At 40.5% G+C, this 16,406-nt stretch overlaps 1 protein-coding gene across 5 annotated transcripts in view; it reads right to left on the reverse strand.

Annotated features, from left to right (window-relative positions):
* ST7 (suppression of tumorigenicity 7) overlaps window positions 1–16,406 on the reverse strand; it is a 140,003-nt gene that overhangs the window by 34,352 nt on the left and 89,245 nt on the right. For all 5 annotated transcript variants that reach the window (XM_038179926.2, XM_038179932.2, XM_072033509.1 and 2 more), the window contains 3 exons: window positions 15,319–15,473; window positions 11,911–12,008; window positions 1,323–1,437 (listed from right to left, as the gene is read on the reverse strand). In XM_038179926.2, the coding sequence (XP_038035854.1) occupies window positions 1,323–1,437; window positions 11,911–12,008; window positions 15,319–15,473 (368 nt within the window). The remainder of the gene's footprint in view (window positions 1–1,322; window positions 1,438–11,910; window positions 12,009–15,318; window positions 15,474–16,406) is intronic.

The raw sequence follows: 16,406 nt of genomic DNA on the forward strand, positions 1-16,406 counted from the left end.
AGAGTTTCATTTTGAAAATCCACATCTGTTATACTTCTGACCTCAGTTTTGATTATATCAGACACTTTTGAGAAAACAAGACGCACCTTCAAGTTTTAGCATCTTCAAAGTGCCACCATAGTATTGTTTAAACCTAGAGATCAGTGCTTCACCATGCAAAAGCAGCGTTGGCACAGGAGTTTAATCTGAGATTTGGGAGGGCTTGATTTAATTTCCTGTTCCGCCACAGGTCTGCTATTTCCCAGAGTTATTAGTAGATAACTACATTAAAGACAAGGATGTGCTGAAGTCCCATGGTGCCTGAAGCCACAGTATGAAGCTCCTGTCTCCATGGGCTTTTATACTTGCCTGCTTTTTGGTGCCCAGGCAAAGAGAACAAAGCTGAACAAAACCAAGACAGAAGCCACAGAGAAAAGTGTAGATAGAAAAGATGTAAGTGGTAAGAGAGGAGTGAAGTGGGTGAGGAGATGTATGATGACCATCACTGCCCTGAAAACCAGACTGGGACAGCTAATTAGGTGAGGTAGGAAAATGGCTTTGGGAGTGAATGGTACTGGCTGAAACAGGAGCCTCTGGTAGGAACCGGGAGCAAAAGAAAGCTGAAATTGACTGCAAAACAGAAGTAGAAGGGAGTTCAGTAGACAAATGGGACAGAAGATCAACTAGGGACAGGCTTGAAAGGACATGAAGTCTATTCAAAGAATCAAAGAGAGAGTGGCCAAAGCTCTGTGGTTACGGGTTCCAGTGACCATACTGGTAGCCACGTATGCAACAGCACCTCAAATAGCCTCCATTCACCTCTTCAAAAACTTTTGAAGTTACAAGCCTTAAAATCTCTGCTTAAGTAACATTAGAAAAGCCATAAAATCTAGTAATTAAGAACATTTTAAAGGCAACAAGATAAAGCTACAGAAAGAGTTAAGAAATATCAAAATGTCGGGTTTTTCATTTAATTCAGCCATTTGGTTCATGCATACTCCAATCCTTTCTTCAGACAAGGTTTGAATAACACACAATAAGAGTCTTCAGAACCAAGACAGTCATTCTTTAAGCATCAACAGAAAGCAAAGAAAGTGCTGAAGAGCAAGAAATAAGTGAATTCCATTACTCTGTACAGAGAATGAAGCAGGCTTTGCAGAAAAAAAAACAACACACAGTATGTAATCTCTGGATTAAGGACTGTGTAAGGGGATGTATGAAGCTTGTGCAAGTCACCTTACTACAATACTTCTGAAATTTTAAAGTTTGACTTTCTAAAGCTTGACTGAAACATTGTTTTTATGAGTACTGTATAGAAAAAATATAAATACATACGGACTTACCATCATACTTTGCTAAGACTGCCTGGACATCTGCATATGCTTGCAGTTCCAACAAAGCTTCTAGCAGGTTTTCATGGATATTGAACATGCTGAGCAGAGGAAACTCCTTCATCAACTAAAATCAATAACATATGAAAGGGTTAGATTATTGACATGGAAAATGGTTTCATGTTCAAAACGCACCAAGTTAAAACCCTTCAGTTCCCCACATTCCTGACTCTTTCCCAGAGTTCACTATTATCTCAGAAATTTCTGAGCTCTAAACAGACAGTGAGGCAGGTTTCTTGACAAAATATGCTTAGCATTGGATGCATTTAATCCTTGAATCAGGTGTACAGGAACAGGAATACTCTAACAAGCCATGTAAAGAAAATAGTTCCACATCAGCCTTGGTCTATATGACAATATTAAGTTGGATATGAAAACTCTGTCAAATAATAAACATACTTTTGAAGATATAGAGAAACTGATGAGAACCACCAAATCTTAATCTCGCAAACAGAGAACAGGATGGAAACAAGAATGGTGAAGATTCACCAGGAATTTTAGAAAATAAGAAACAAGTAATGTCTGTAGCTTCTTCCCTCTTTAAGGAAGATTATCAGATGTGCAACGTGCAGAGAAATTCTTCCTTGTACATTAAATTCTTGCCTGGAACACATTAATGTAAGAAATAATCTGTCCTTACAGGATAAGTGTCTAAATTTGGCTCTCTGGGTAGCACTGGCTTTGTTGCACTTTGAGGATTACTGAAGAATCAAAAATGCAAGGACAGGAGTGTTTTGTATAACGGATTATACAAATTTCTGGTGCAAACCATGATCACTGAGACAGCAGCTGATTCACTCAATTTGTGGTTCTAGTGGGATAGGGATGGGAATAAAGCTCCCAGTTGAAATGGATGGAGCTGAACCTGTGAGGAACACACACACACAGAAAAGAAACTGTATAGTTTACAGGCTTTCCTTCTTCTCCAGTGTTCCAAAAAAACATGGACCACAGGTCTTGGTGCTTATCTAGATAAAAAATTTGACCATAAAAATAAGAAGTTTAAGTCTTTTCTCATGAAGAAAAATAACTGCAGGTGAAAATTCACACAGGTGGCTCCATCAGTTATGTATCCAGCATGGCACCTACTACTTCTCAGTCTTGTCCTTACTGACTGCTGCATATTTAACGGTCAAAGCTACTACTTGGAAGGAAAAAGCATGACAGAATCTAGCCCTACGTAAAAAGTGATTTAAAGCTCAGAATGAGCATATTGCAAACAACCCCTTCAAGGGATTAAGAAAGATTATCCCTCTTCATTGCAGATGAATAATGGCTGGCAGAAAAACCTTCCCTCCACGAGTGAAAAAAGGGAAGAGCTGCAGCCAGTTACAGATGTGCTGTGGCCAGTAAAAGTTCCTACTCTGGTTCAGTTTCTCACTGACATCACTCACTGGTTTTTATTTTTTTTTCAGCTTTAATTAGGTTCTGTCAGAGTGATAAACCTCGCCTGAGACAGCAGCAGAAGAAAGGTCACTGTCCGGCCTACCAGGCCTCCAGACTGACACATGTTAATGAAGGTTTAATCTGGGAAGGGCTCAATGTTAGCAAGTCCAACTGAGTCAAAACGAACTCGGTTGATGCTGTGGTTACAAAAATAAAACACCTCTAACCAGCCACTCAGCTGTGCTAACGCTGACTGTGCACAAATGACAACACGTTTGCTATAAATAAATAAAATAATAATAAGGAGAGGACATGAGCTCAGTTTTCTGCCATCTCAGGATGGACAACACACAGCTTTTAGTGTGAATACTCTTCACAGTACAAATGTGTTTTTTGAGAAGCGTCCCAGAAAGTAACGCCACTTAGATGCAAGTGTATTACCACAGGTCATCTCTTAGGCCCCAGAGTGCGGGGAAACACTGGGGAAGAAAAAAAAATGCCTCAGAGGTTACAACATCGGCCTGCTGGACATTGACGGCAGGCCAAACCCTGCGCCACGCTGAGGAGCAGCGGAGAGCTGAGGGCCAGCTCCCATCTCCTCCCCAGCAGGCCTCATGCCCCACACCGAGGCGTGAAGACGGGCACCCCGTCCGTGAGCAGGGCAAGGAGAAGGCACCCTCGAGTACCCCAGGCCCTTACAGCACCGGGCTCTTCTCTGGCCGCTGGTTTAAGGAGACACACGGCTCCCTTTGCACCTAACTGTGAATTTTCTGTGATGTTAGAGACTAACATTGGCCAAGGTGTCTAATGATCAATTTTCATTCTCTTTTCATCTTTACTGTAGCAGACACTTCCACATTAGTGCCAACCACTGCACTTAGAGACGAGATGAAAGCTCTACTGTCATCCTTCTCCATGACTTAAGACCTCAAGAGACAGCCATCAGATTCAGCACTTGATGTTTCTCACCAAAGCAACTGTACCTTCTTACCTCAATACTGCTTAGGACTACAGATTTCATTATAAAATGCTGATTATTGGACTCTCAGCCAGTATAAAGACCTGTACTCCTCTGAGCTAAGCTTGCTTTCATACCATATCAAAGCTAACACAACATGGCCACGAATGTATTACCTTACAACACGAGATGTTCAAGTAGATATCAAATGCATCATACCAAATACATGCTCGCAAGGATTTTATTTTGAACTTGTCAAAATAATTTGAACTTGTCAAAATAATTTCTAGTGGCTCCATTAGCCCTTATTCTGTTCCAACTGCTCTGCACATTTGATGAGGAACACATACACACACAGAAAGTGGAACTGCTTCTGTTGAAAGATTCATTAGCTGTACTGCAGATACACAGGAATGGCAGCTTTTGCAGGTAATTAATAACTTTTAATTTATTAATTTAAAGATAAATAATATTTTGGGAGTACAAGTTTGCAGAAGAAATCTGGAACTAAGTCTGACACAATCAGATATCTTATCACTAGTCCTGGGAGGGCCGTAATTCCAGACTCACCCCAATGCATATTGCAGGGTGTAGTTTTAATGACTTTTTGATGGATACGAAAGAGTGATGATCACAAAATATGCTTTATGGTACAAGGAAATCCCCGTCTGATTTATTGGATGAGGAACAAGTTATACCTCCCAAAGAACAGTTAAATGAAGAGGACTCCCTTTCCTGAGAAAATTTCCATCATCAGTATTTTGTCATTTAGATCTCATTTTTGAAACATTTTCAAGGAATGTACTTTTAGCTGCTGTATCTGTTTTCCTCCCGTGATGACATTAACCTCATGCATCAATTAGCAATGATACATCATTTGTGTAGGGAACAGCTTTGAGTTACAGTTTATGACTACGACTAGACCATGGGGCTCAAGTGAATACAGAGGTGGATAAATGAATGATCTTATACATCACCTGGTGTTGACACATTTATTCTTTATTTGCATTGTGGCTGTACAAATGGCCACATATTTTATGGGCAATGCACACAACCATTCACTGCTGCTTATATTCATATATTCTCTACAAGCATTTTAAAATCCATGTATTCAACTGAATGTATTTGTAGATATGAGTAAGTGAGTTCAGCTTACAAAAAAGAAACAACAACAAATAAATGAGAAATTCAGTGGGAATTTACAACCTTAACTTCGAGTCTATCTCTTCCCACTGTGGCTATCTGAAATGGTAAAATCTGCCTCCTAGAAGAGAAATGACTGAAGCTGCCATCTTCCAGGTGCGACTGTCAGCCACCAGCAAAGAACCAAGAGCGCACTGTGGACAGCACTGTTACGTTCACCAGCACTTTGTATAAGCTGCTTTCTGGTACATGACTGTCATCTGTAAGCACTGTTAACTGAACAAAGTAAAAAGGCAAAACATCAAGCCATTTCTGAGCAGAAATATAGAAGATCCCACTTCTTAGGGCTTCGTTGTCTACAGCTAGATTTTCAGATGTTTTAAACTCTGTCTGAAGTTTGCCTTGGGCTGGAGGCATTTGAAACATCATTCCACATTGCCTCTCTGTTGTCTAATAAAATTAACTTATGGCTAAGTTTTTCTCTAGTCAGCTGATTAATATGATCTTTTTCCTGTATTCAGCTACTTTTCTCATAAAAGCTGCAGAAACTGGATGTCTTTAATATTTCCTTTCCTTTGACAAATTTTGTTGAATCTGAATGATGGATCAAATGTTCCTTGTACTGACAGAGAAACAGGTGGGACTTGATTTCGTAAGCTTTATTTTCCCAGAAAACCAGGCTAAAAACGATGTAGTAAAGAGTATCGTTGTAAACTCCCTAATATTGAAGCTAGATTACTAGCTGTAGAGAAGCTATCTGTCAGCCAACTTAATACAATGGAGCTGATTTGCAAAACCTGAGAACAGAAATCACAAACCTCTGGCCAGCTCACCTGGCAAGGAGAGAAGAAATGTCAGCAAACACAGGCTAGCACACAGATAGGCTCCACTTTACACTGTGGGATGGGACAGGTATAGAATTTAGCTGACATTCAATTTTTATTTGGCAAATGCAAGTTTAGCTCTAGTGTTCCAAAATATTTACAGATAATGTGTCTTTTATTAAAGGTAGGATTAGTAATTAGACAGTAAAGGAAGAAATATCTTACTGACTACGCAAACACTAAGGAAATATGCTAGAACATGCAGCCTATATGTTCTCTCTTAATTGGAGGATGAAAGCCTTTGGAGTAAGACTTGAGTTCTTTAAGGAATATAATTATGAAAATACTGTTATTTGGACTGTGTTGTAAAAATGCACATTCCAGGAATAAAAAGGATCTTGAAGGAAGACATGGCATGAAACCAGAAGAACACAAATTGTTCCAGATGTACATTTACTACTAAATAATTGCATCACATAAAAGCAGTAAGAGAAATTATATAATTTTTGATATATCAAAGATCAGCAACTTTATAAAGCATGAAAATAAAGCGATTACTCATAGCCCTCTTCAGGAGAAAATCCTTTATTTACATTATCATGAAGTACTTTGCAGAAACCTTGCCATAGCTTTAGACTTTTAAATGCAATTAAAAGAAGGAAATGATCTAGTAACTCAAAAATGTGCTAGGGGTTTCCAAAGAGGTGGAGGAACACAATTAAAAGCCTCTGAACAAGGATTGATACAAGAGGATTGACAAAAAAGGAGCCCAAGTTACCAGGGTCCCTGTAAGACCACATGACTACATTCCATTTTCTGTCTTAATGGAATCAGAGTGCTGGAAACCCTTGGGTAAATACACTGAGTACGACGAAAAATCAGATTCAATTGTCTGTGCTACACAGGATTTGATAACACGCAGTATATGCTCAGCAGGCTGAATATATATTTCAACAAATTGTAAGGCGAACAAAACCTGACAGTGTAGTGTAGCTTTAGTACAGGAAGCAAGTACACTGCTCTACAGGACACGTGCCCAGCACAGCCATTTTGCTCCAGCTGGGTGTAAGTTGTCATTAAGTATGTTGGACAAATCTTTTGAGAAGGCCCACATGTTCTGCTAGAAAAACGCCTGTTTTCAACACATGCCTAAAAGGCAATCTTTCATTGTAGTCACCTGGCTATTACAATTTTAAGCACAATTTATATGAGAAACATTACCATCAGTTTCAGGTTACAGACACTGAATTTCTAGTTTTGAGGGTTTTGCACAGGATGACAGGCATGACAGAAAGTGAGGGCTCTGACTCGCAGGTGGAGTGAAAGGACCAACAGCACTGGGGCAGTCACAGGAGTCTCCATTTTGTGTAAGATCCCATCCAGATGAAAGATGTCCTCATCTTCCCTCCCCCCAGTTTATCCACACTGTGCACAGCTGTTACAGAAGAAAACATGTTTGAATACAGAGGCATGTGGAAGTGTTTTCACTGTTAGAAATCAGTGTTTATCACTTGCTGTTACTGCAGCATTTGTGTGTCAGAACAGGAGTTAACCAAAGATCCTTCCCTGTGGTGGAGGCTGGCAAACGTCGCTGCTCACATGAGCAGTGCTGCTCTGAAATTCATGAGGTAGCTCTTGGTCTTCTTGAACTCAGAAGAATTTCTGCTTCAAATTGTAATAAATGGCACGTTGAATGGATGCTACAGATTTTCACAAAGCTAGCATTCCACTCAAGGCAAAGGAAGCCTGCTTCACTTGACCTGTGTAACGCGCGCCAAAGACTGACTCACTAATCCTTGCCTAAAGCGCAGAAGTATTTGGAAGAGACAGACAGTAGCTGTGGGTGCAAACAGCTGCAGAAGCTGCATTGTTGAGTTGCTAGGGATCAGAACATCTCTATTAGCAGTCAGGACTCTTTCCTTTCACACTGCCTGATGACACAAAGTACAGAAAATCGTTCTGGTTATGTATTCCCCTTACCCAAGAGCACTCAGCAATGCACACAGAAACAGAAAATTCAAGATAATGTTGAATGAAAAACAGCATTCAAAGTCCAGTAAAAGAGGTTGCCAAGGAAGTACGCTAGATTTGAAGAACTGGCACACCAACAAAAATCACTAGTGCTGCTGATGATACAAAGATAAAAAACCCAACCTCCCCTTATCATTAAAATAGATTCAGCATGGCTGAGTACCATTTTGATGCCTCCAAATGGCATAACCTTTTAAACCACTTGAAAAGTTCAGGGCAGCCTCAGTGTTTAAACAGCTTATCAAGCGGCACATTGATATTCAAGCAGCTCTCTAGCACTGCAAGCTGCTTAGACACTGACAGCCCCTTGGTATCTTCTCTGGCAAAAAAAAAAAATTAAAAATTAGCTACTGCAGCTGGGCACTGAGATGAACACAAACACCTCCGGCTTGAAATATCCTCAGCGAGATTCTCAGAGCTAGGTCCATAACAGTAAACTTCTAGGTCCTTTAAAAATGAACTGAAGAGTAATTTCTCAGCAGACATCACTGATCCCAGAAAGAAAGTGTGCATTTCTGACCCTGCAATGAGGAGACACTGCACCGGGACGCAGTGCTCCAGGTGGGGCCCGGCAGGGGCAGAGCAGAGGGGGGCAATCACCTCCCTTGACCTGCTGGCCATGCCTCTGGTCCTTCTCTGCAGGGCTGCTCTTGATGAGCAGGTAGTAACTATACTTGTTAAGACCAGAAAGCAGTTATCACAGAAGTGCAGGTGTAGGAGATAAAAATGCTCCAGGGAGCAAGTTTGTTTCATCTCCCTGAAAGTGATTGAGAGGAGTTCGCTTCATCCCCTAGCACGCTTTCTGCCTGCCTCCCTTCTCTTTCATAAGCACACATCGCCCTTCAGTGACAGCCTGCTCATTCCACAGCCCAAATCTTCCCCAGAACAATCCTAAGAAGCTAGACCCAGGGAAATTCAGCAGCACAGCCACTCTCAAAGTACAGAAAGAAGGGCCTCTGCGTACCCTCCACACCCCCTCTGCTTTCATTTGATGGAAAACACAAACCACAAGCCCAGCACACTGATTTTCATCCACTGTGAAGGTGAGGGAACGAGCAGACAGACAGCAGCTGGTACAGAAAGCTACCCTCGCTCCTCGGCACCTGGTTTGTCTTTCAGCATTATCCCCAATGAAGATGTAACATGACGGGATACCGGAGGCTCCTCCCAGCTGCCACCACGGCCTTTCACCTCTGCACACCCCAGGTTCTCCAACCCCATTTGGAACACGCCGCTTTAAATCGTCCTGACATCATCAGCCCAAGAAATAAACCAACCAGCAGCGCAGGCTTTTTCCTCCGGGACAGGAGGAGAGATCTGGTTCCCCCGCACACCGCACCGTGCTCTGCGTAAGGAGGAATAAAAGCGGGGTAATCTGGTGACGGGGCTGGAGTTACTCCAGCCGCACGCTAATCAAAATGAGGTCACGAGTTAACTCCGTCCATACAAATAGTGACAGCTGCTGGTTTCTATAGCGAAGCATAGTAAATAGTTATCATCACAAACACAAACAAAGGCAGAACACCTATGTGTGCCTCAGCTACACATCGCCATGGCAATTACAGCTTACTGACTCAGAGCAATTCAGCTCAGCTAAATGAATGAGATCAAAGCAGCGAAGCCAACGCCACAATGCTTCCTCAAAATTGATTACAGAAGCGACAAATTCCTAACAAATCACTGTTTTTGAGTATCTTTAATAAAATGCCAAAGAATAGTATTTTCCTAACAGCAGCATCTATAACCAATAACCCCAAATCTTATTAAAGCCACCACCAACTCATTTTCTTTCCATTAAGGTTTTTTAAGCAGGATCTCCCTCTTCTCTGACATAAAATTAAAATAAGACAATGTAATTCATCAGTAATGTCCTCAAGATGGCCTTATATATGCAACGAATTAAACACTCTCAAATATTTTATTTTTTCAAAGTGGCAAAGACTCACTACATCCCAATCATATTTCCCAGATGGTGTCATGAACCTCTTAACACTTCATTTCCATCATGTTCCATGTCTTGAGAAATCTGTTTTCAATCTCTCAAACACAAACAAGGCCTCCACCCTCTGTCCCCTGATGCTGGATTCAGCAGTCCCCGGCCAACTTATTCTTCATATTCTTCTTAGGGTGAATAAATCCATCTCCTCCCTCATCAATCACGCAGAAACCACCAATGACACATTCATGTTCAAACTTCTTCATAAATGCATTATTTATGTCATCCATGAAAAAATGGTGGCTATGCATTCATCAGAAATAAATGGCTCCATGTCAGTCTAAGAAAAGTGTCTGCAAAGCTGGTGTGACCCTACTCATGCTTTTAATGGACTGGAGATGTGACCCTGAGGTACTGTTGCTTTTATATTTCACCTAGGGACCTGCTAATTCTCAGCTCTGCTCAATCACAACAAAGGTCTCTAGAGGCGTTTAAATGTGGTTCTGAGGATTTGGCTAAGCGTCTGTGGAAAAATACCAAATGCATTGATCTGAGTTGAAGCTCTAGAAGCTGACATTCTGTCTTTCTACCTCCTTTGTCTTGCATCCAGTCCTTTTGTTTCAGCATGATGTTAGAATCACAGAATGATCCATTTTATGTTTCTACTGAGGAAAGTGTTTTCAGTCCTTCCAGTGCCTAACAAATGATGACTTTGGGTTTCCCTGTCATTGTCACTTGCCACGTTATACTTAACTTCAAAACCACCCAATTTTGTCTCTAGTGACAGAATAACCCATTTCTTATAACCAAAGTGTTCTGGGTCTCACTTTCCGTAAGAAACCTAGGACTGGATGGACCTGAGTCCCCGAATCCAGTACTCTGCACGCTGCTAGCCATATATATTGACATCAGCTGCAGAAGGGTTCACAAAAGGGTTCACTGTTTGACATAGCCCTATCTACAAATCACCAAACACATTCAGCAGCCCCTAGTAAGCTCCAGAAGTTGCCATAATTACGACGTGTGACATTTGAATGTGAAATTCAAGATCATATCTTTCTTGTATATTAGTGCCAGAAGTTAGAATTCCAACGCTTTTCCACCTACATTTCGTACAGCATTGATTCCAGTGTGCCTGTGTAACAAAATTCATAAATAATCGTGGAGCTGACTGGACTGAAAACAACATTTTCTCCCTGGTGACTGCCTTGACCGCAAGGCTGCAAACCCAGGTCTTTCCTCCACGTTCCTTTTTCTAGCTGTACAACAGTTTGGTTTCGACAAGTTCTTTTTCAACACCTCTAACAGGGAGCCTGGTGATTCTGGGGGAGTGACAGCTGTGAGCTGTGTGTCCGAAAAACCTCGGCAAGAGACATGAAGTGAAAGTTGCTTCCCACTTGCCATCTGGCAGATTATTTAGGATGAGGACTAGCATCACGAACTCTGCTCAGTGGTTTCAAAAACGATCACTGAAGCAGACTTGCTGCCGTGGGTGAGGCAAGTCACCTCCTCAGAGAACTGTGTTCCTAATCTGCATGCAGGATGCCCCACCTGAAGAAACGCTGAGCACTCCTAGCTAACTCTAACACTGAGCCTTTTACACACTTGGATCATGTACAGTGCCTCCTGGAGTCTGCTGCCCTTCCTGCCACCCCCCACATTGCTACTGCTTGAGGTTTCGAATTTATAGCCTACAATTTGGCATACATCTTCCTCCCTCTCAGGGGAGAAGTCAGTTTGTTACAGATTGTAACAAACAAGAAGGGTTACTTGTTCTTGACATCTCAGTAATACGTTTTGCATGAATAAATAACACTGTCCTCAGGTCTGTGTAGTGTGACAAACAATGACAGAGCCAAACTGCAGCTTTGTAAGAGAAAACAGAATACTTAAGACATATTCATTAAGTTTGCTGCTTTCATTACATGTCCTAGTGGAAGAGGGAGAATTCAGGGGAAAAAAAAAGTTACGTAACTTTAAGATCAAATAATTAAGGACTGCACTCTAATGCACACATACCAGGATGGGAAATTCAGTCTGTATGGGCAACCATCCCTCTGGCATTGTGATTTCATAGTATTGCTTTTGCAATCTTATAAATGATCTGTTAACTTAGTCTTTATGTACATTACACATACAAAATGATCTTCAGCAGCACTGCCTGCTGCAGGAGTGGGTGCTAACTTGTAAGCAAGTGCATATCATCTCTGTGCTGCTATTACCTACATATCAAGGCAAAACAAACAAAAAATCAAAACTCACATCTCTCATCATTTTCACTGCTTCTCTGGTCCTTCCCAGCTTTCTTGCACACATTGCCAGCCTCCTCTTAATATAAACTAACACATTGGTGTCCCTTCCTGCATAAAAGTAAAGAGACATAATTGACACAATTAATAATGACATAATTAAGATTAAAAATATTTTTAAAAATACATTCATTTGATATTCTAACACAAAAGGAAACAGTTTTCTAAACATTTTTTTTGTTATTTGCTATCATGTAATAAGAAGTTACCAAATTCAGCTGACTTAAATGTGACATAACCATTAAAATCAGTGGAATTACTCTGGATATATGGTGGTTTAAATAAGGATCCACACATTAGCTGTACACCTATGAAATGTACGTGGATCTGAAGGTAGAGAGCACTGTAGGATATTAGACAGACCATCAAGTAATCAGGCAGGGGAGGGGAACCCCTATGAAGCTAACACTGACACAAAAACTCTGTGGTTATACAGACAGCATTAAATTACTTACCAACTCACATATTTGGTTTAAACAACAGCATCCATGAAACTACGTGTGTCTTAACTGCCTTTTTTTGTAAGTTGTACACGTGTTAATAGGAGATGCAGCAAATCAGATCCTCAGTTGCACTCCACCAGTCTTTTTACCTACTGATTATAAGTACACCCTGACCCTCCCTTTTGCTGAGCCTTTACTTCTTATCTTGTCACCATCTTCAAACTCCTCATGCAGCTAATTATGGATTGCAAATTAGCATCTTTCAGATACAACAATCCGATATGCTGGAAGGTGCCCTGACAACAAAGAAGACAGAAACTAACCAGCTACAGAAGTAAGTCTCTTGGAGAATTCTTACTCCTTTGGTGATCCTTGCTTTCTCATCCTCTCCCTGTAATTTCAATGTGAACTTTTAACGTGCTTCTGGACCAACAGGAAATGTGCAGACAGGTAATCAGCTATAGAATTACCATATCCAGAAAATATAGGACACCTGCTACAAATTATCTTCATGTACACTATGCAGTCTATAAAGATTCGTTTGTTCCTAACATTTTGAAGTCTTTCATAATAAGAACAAGATGTGTGCTGAACACATTCCAAGTGCCTACAAATTGTTTTAAAGCTGTGATTACAATTTTCAGATAGATCAAGCAGCAGGCTGAACGGTCTGACTTGAGAAGAGAAAATAAATAAGGGAGGGAAGGAATTTCATTAGCTATATTTTATATTATGTAATTCCTTATCTCTGTATTGTTTTCTATATATTTAATAAACAATTTATTAGTTACATCTGTTTCGATATGTTTATATAGTGTAACCAAGAGTTATAAATTTCAGGCCACGCTCCCTTCCAGACATTTCAGAAGGAATGGTCAAAACACATTTATACTTGTGAAATCAAGACAACCTTTCAGGCCAAAGTTTTCAGAGGTGACTAATGATTTGGGGTGACTAACGTAAGCCACATTAAAAAGAAGACTGTCTGCACCTTCTATAAAACAGCATCTTTTGAAAGAGGTTAAATTGGGTACCCAAAGTCTGCATCTACTCTTAAAATTCATTCTCTAATGTAAGATAGTGTATGAAAGATACACGAGTATACAGAAATATGGGACAATAAGCTGTTGTTCAAAAATTACAGTGTTTTTCACTCCTTAAAGATGAAACACCTCTTTTCATCCCAAGGTCAACCTGAAGGACTAGAGATGGCACAACAGATATTTCAGAACCATGTTGTAACTGCAAGACGAGGAAAGGAACTGTGGTCTCCTTACAGACATATTTATCCATGGTCCTTGTTTTCCTGAAGAAATGTGAGCTGCCCACCTTTTTAGCCATGCAAGTCCAGCATATAATGTAAGGAATCCTACACGAAGCTCTTGTGTGTAAGGCACCGTTTGAGACTGGAACTTCTCTAACTTCTGTAGGTGCTCACTGAGGTTATTGGTGGAAGAGGAGAGGAGTGGGACAGTCTACCCCTTCTACCAAGCAATGGTCAGAGGTGGCCATCACTTTTCAGCCCTTCCTGCTCTGTGGCAGCGTACTTAATTCTGTGATTCAGCTGGTTGCTTACTCTGCTGTAATGCTGGAGGTTCGGGGTGTCAAACTGGATGCTGATGGTAGTGATACGTACCATCTAGCACGCACAGGTTACAAAGGTACCATACTTACATTTGCCTGCACAAACTTAATCAGGATATCTTGGACACCTTGCTCACCAGGATAAGCATCATGACAGTCTTTTATCACTCTTATTGTGTATTTTTCATAGAACTGCTGTCATTTTCTGTGCTTAGGATGGATTGAGTGCACAAATCAAGATTTTGTGGACAACCATAAGCCTGCTAGAACCTGAAAACTGCTTCAAGGGCTCAGCTGCTCTCCATTTGTTTTTCTCCAGAAATAAACAAATCATCATAAATGTATCATCCAAAATATCATTTGATATCCAACAAATGTTTAAAATACTACCCCCAAGATTTATAAAAACTCAGGCTTTCAGGTATAAACTTGTGTGCATTTCTGAGACCACAGATGACAGACAATTTCACTGCGCACAGTTTTTATCAGCAATCTTTGACTTATGTGGAATAGCTAGAGGCTGTGAATTCATGTCCTGAGAAACTTACAGATACCCCAAATATGTCCGTGCTTGTACTTATGCAATTCATTGGTATTACGTTTGCCTGAGGTAGCCATTGTAGATTAAAAATAATCTAGATCTGTTTGCTTTATTTATCTTTTTGTTCATTTACCGGCAGTGAACACTCATCTATTTTCTTGGAATTAAGAAACACCCAGTAAATATCATTACAGCACCTACATCTCCGCACTCAGAACTTTAAAAAACTAGACTTTTAATTACAGCACTAAATTATTCCAGTTGTTAATTTTTATGTTTCTGTGACCTTTCTTAACAAATGCACCTAGCTTTTCAAATGTCACCCTGGTGAATGGGTCTCATTAGCTTTCACACAGCTGATGGACAAAGCTGGCAAAGCACTTTGGTCCCATTTGCATCATTCTTTACTGTTTTTACTGCATGAGCTTATGTTTTCAAAACAGCTAAAGGCATTTCGGTGCAACTTCCTAAATCACTCTCCATCATTTTCTGAGTATCAAACTTCTTTTGGCTCTGCAGCCTTCTCCTTTCTATTAAGTAAATGCTACATATTTTCTGCCACGACAGAAAAGATGCATCTGTAATCTCAGTACTGCCAACTCAGTAACAGAATCAGGCAAAAACACTGAAACAGGATATTCTGTTGGCTCTAGGCATGTGGCTCTAGGACCACATTCCAGACAATATACTGAGTGCACAGTTCTGAGAGGGGAAAAAACAAAAAAAAAACAACAAAACAAACCCCTAGACTTCTCCCTTTTTAGAAATAGTTATTCCCTCCAATGAAACTTACTGTGTTGGGCTTCGTACTGGGCACCGTGATGCTGCAATTGCTGGCTGCGCCTGTAACAGCCCTCTCCAGCTTTCAGAGCCTGCTTGAACAGCTTCTCTGCTTCTACAATTGTTGTAGCTTCCTCTTCAGCCAAGAGAATATAGGCAGTGGCACATCTGCAAAAAATGTCAGAGGAAGAACTGTGAAAAAGGTACCTGAAGTAAAAACAATAAAAAGCCATGCAGACTTTAAAGGATGTACCAATTACAGAGGCGAAGGAGTTTTGTCGATATACTGTTCTCACAAACCTTTTTAAATACTCTGACAATTTAGAATTTTTAATTATCTGTGCTCCTCGTCTATTAAGGAGTAAAACCACAAAGCCATTCATTTCACCTCTTTAAATCTCTCTTTACGAATAGGGTGAGCTGCTGAATTGAGATGTCTCTCTCATTGACTATAGAGGGAGCCTAGGTAACTACTTGAGACTCGATGGCCCAGCTTTAACAGCTGAAATTAGATGGGATATAGGCTGTTGACTTCTGTCTGATACAAGTAGCTCATTACTGATGAGATTCTGCTTTATACAGAAACAGAATCAGGCTGCTGCTGCCATCTCTAATTGTGTTTCACACAGTCATCACTTGAGGAATAGGAAACAACAGGTCTGGGTAAAAATGAGACTCCATATGTAAGTAGAATGAATAGGCGTATAGCTCACTGCAAGCAATAGCCTCTTCTGCTATATGCTCCTTCGATTAAACTGCTGTCCAGGCACAAACAGTTGTGTTTGTTTGTTTGTTTGTTTTTTTTCCTTCTAACGAAACAAGTGAAGGGCAATCTGTAAGGCATCAGTTTATAAAACTCTAGAATGTGGTAATCTTAGACAGCAACCTAAGGGAGTCTCTGCCTGATGCACTTTGGCAGCATTTGTATAGTTTGCCATGCCAGTAAAGCTTCAGAGCACTGAGTTTACTGTGGGATCCCAGAATGATACATTTCTGATTGAGAAAATAAATAACAGACTCAAAGAAAGTAAGTCCTGAAGTACTACATGTTCCCTCACACTATCAAATGAATATTTCAAAAGGTGTTTATGAGTCCCCTCC

This window comes from Anas platyrhynchos, chromosome 1, assembly GCF_047663525.1.
Source record: "Anas platyrhynchos isolate ZD024472 breed Pekin duck chromosome 1, IASCAAS_PekinDuck_T2T, whole genome shotgun sequence".
Classification (NCBI taxonomy): domain Eukaryota; kingdom Metazoa; phylum Chordata; class Aves; order Anseriformes; family Anatidae; genus Anas; species Anas platyrhynchos.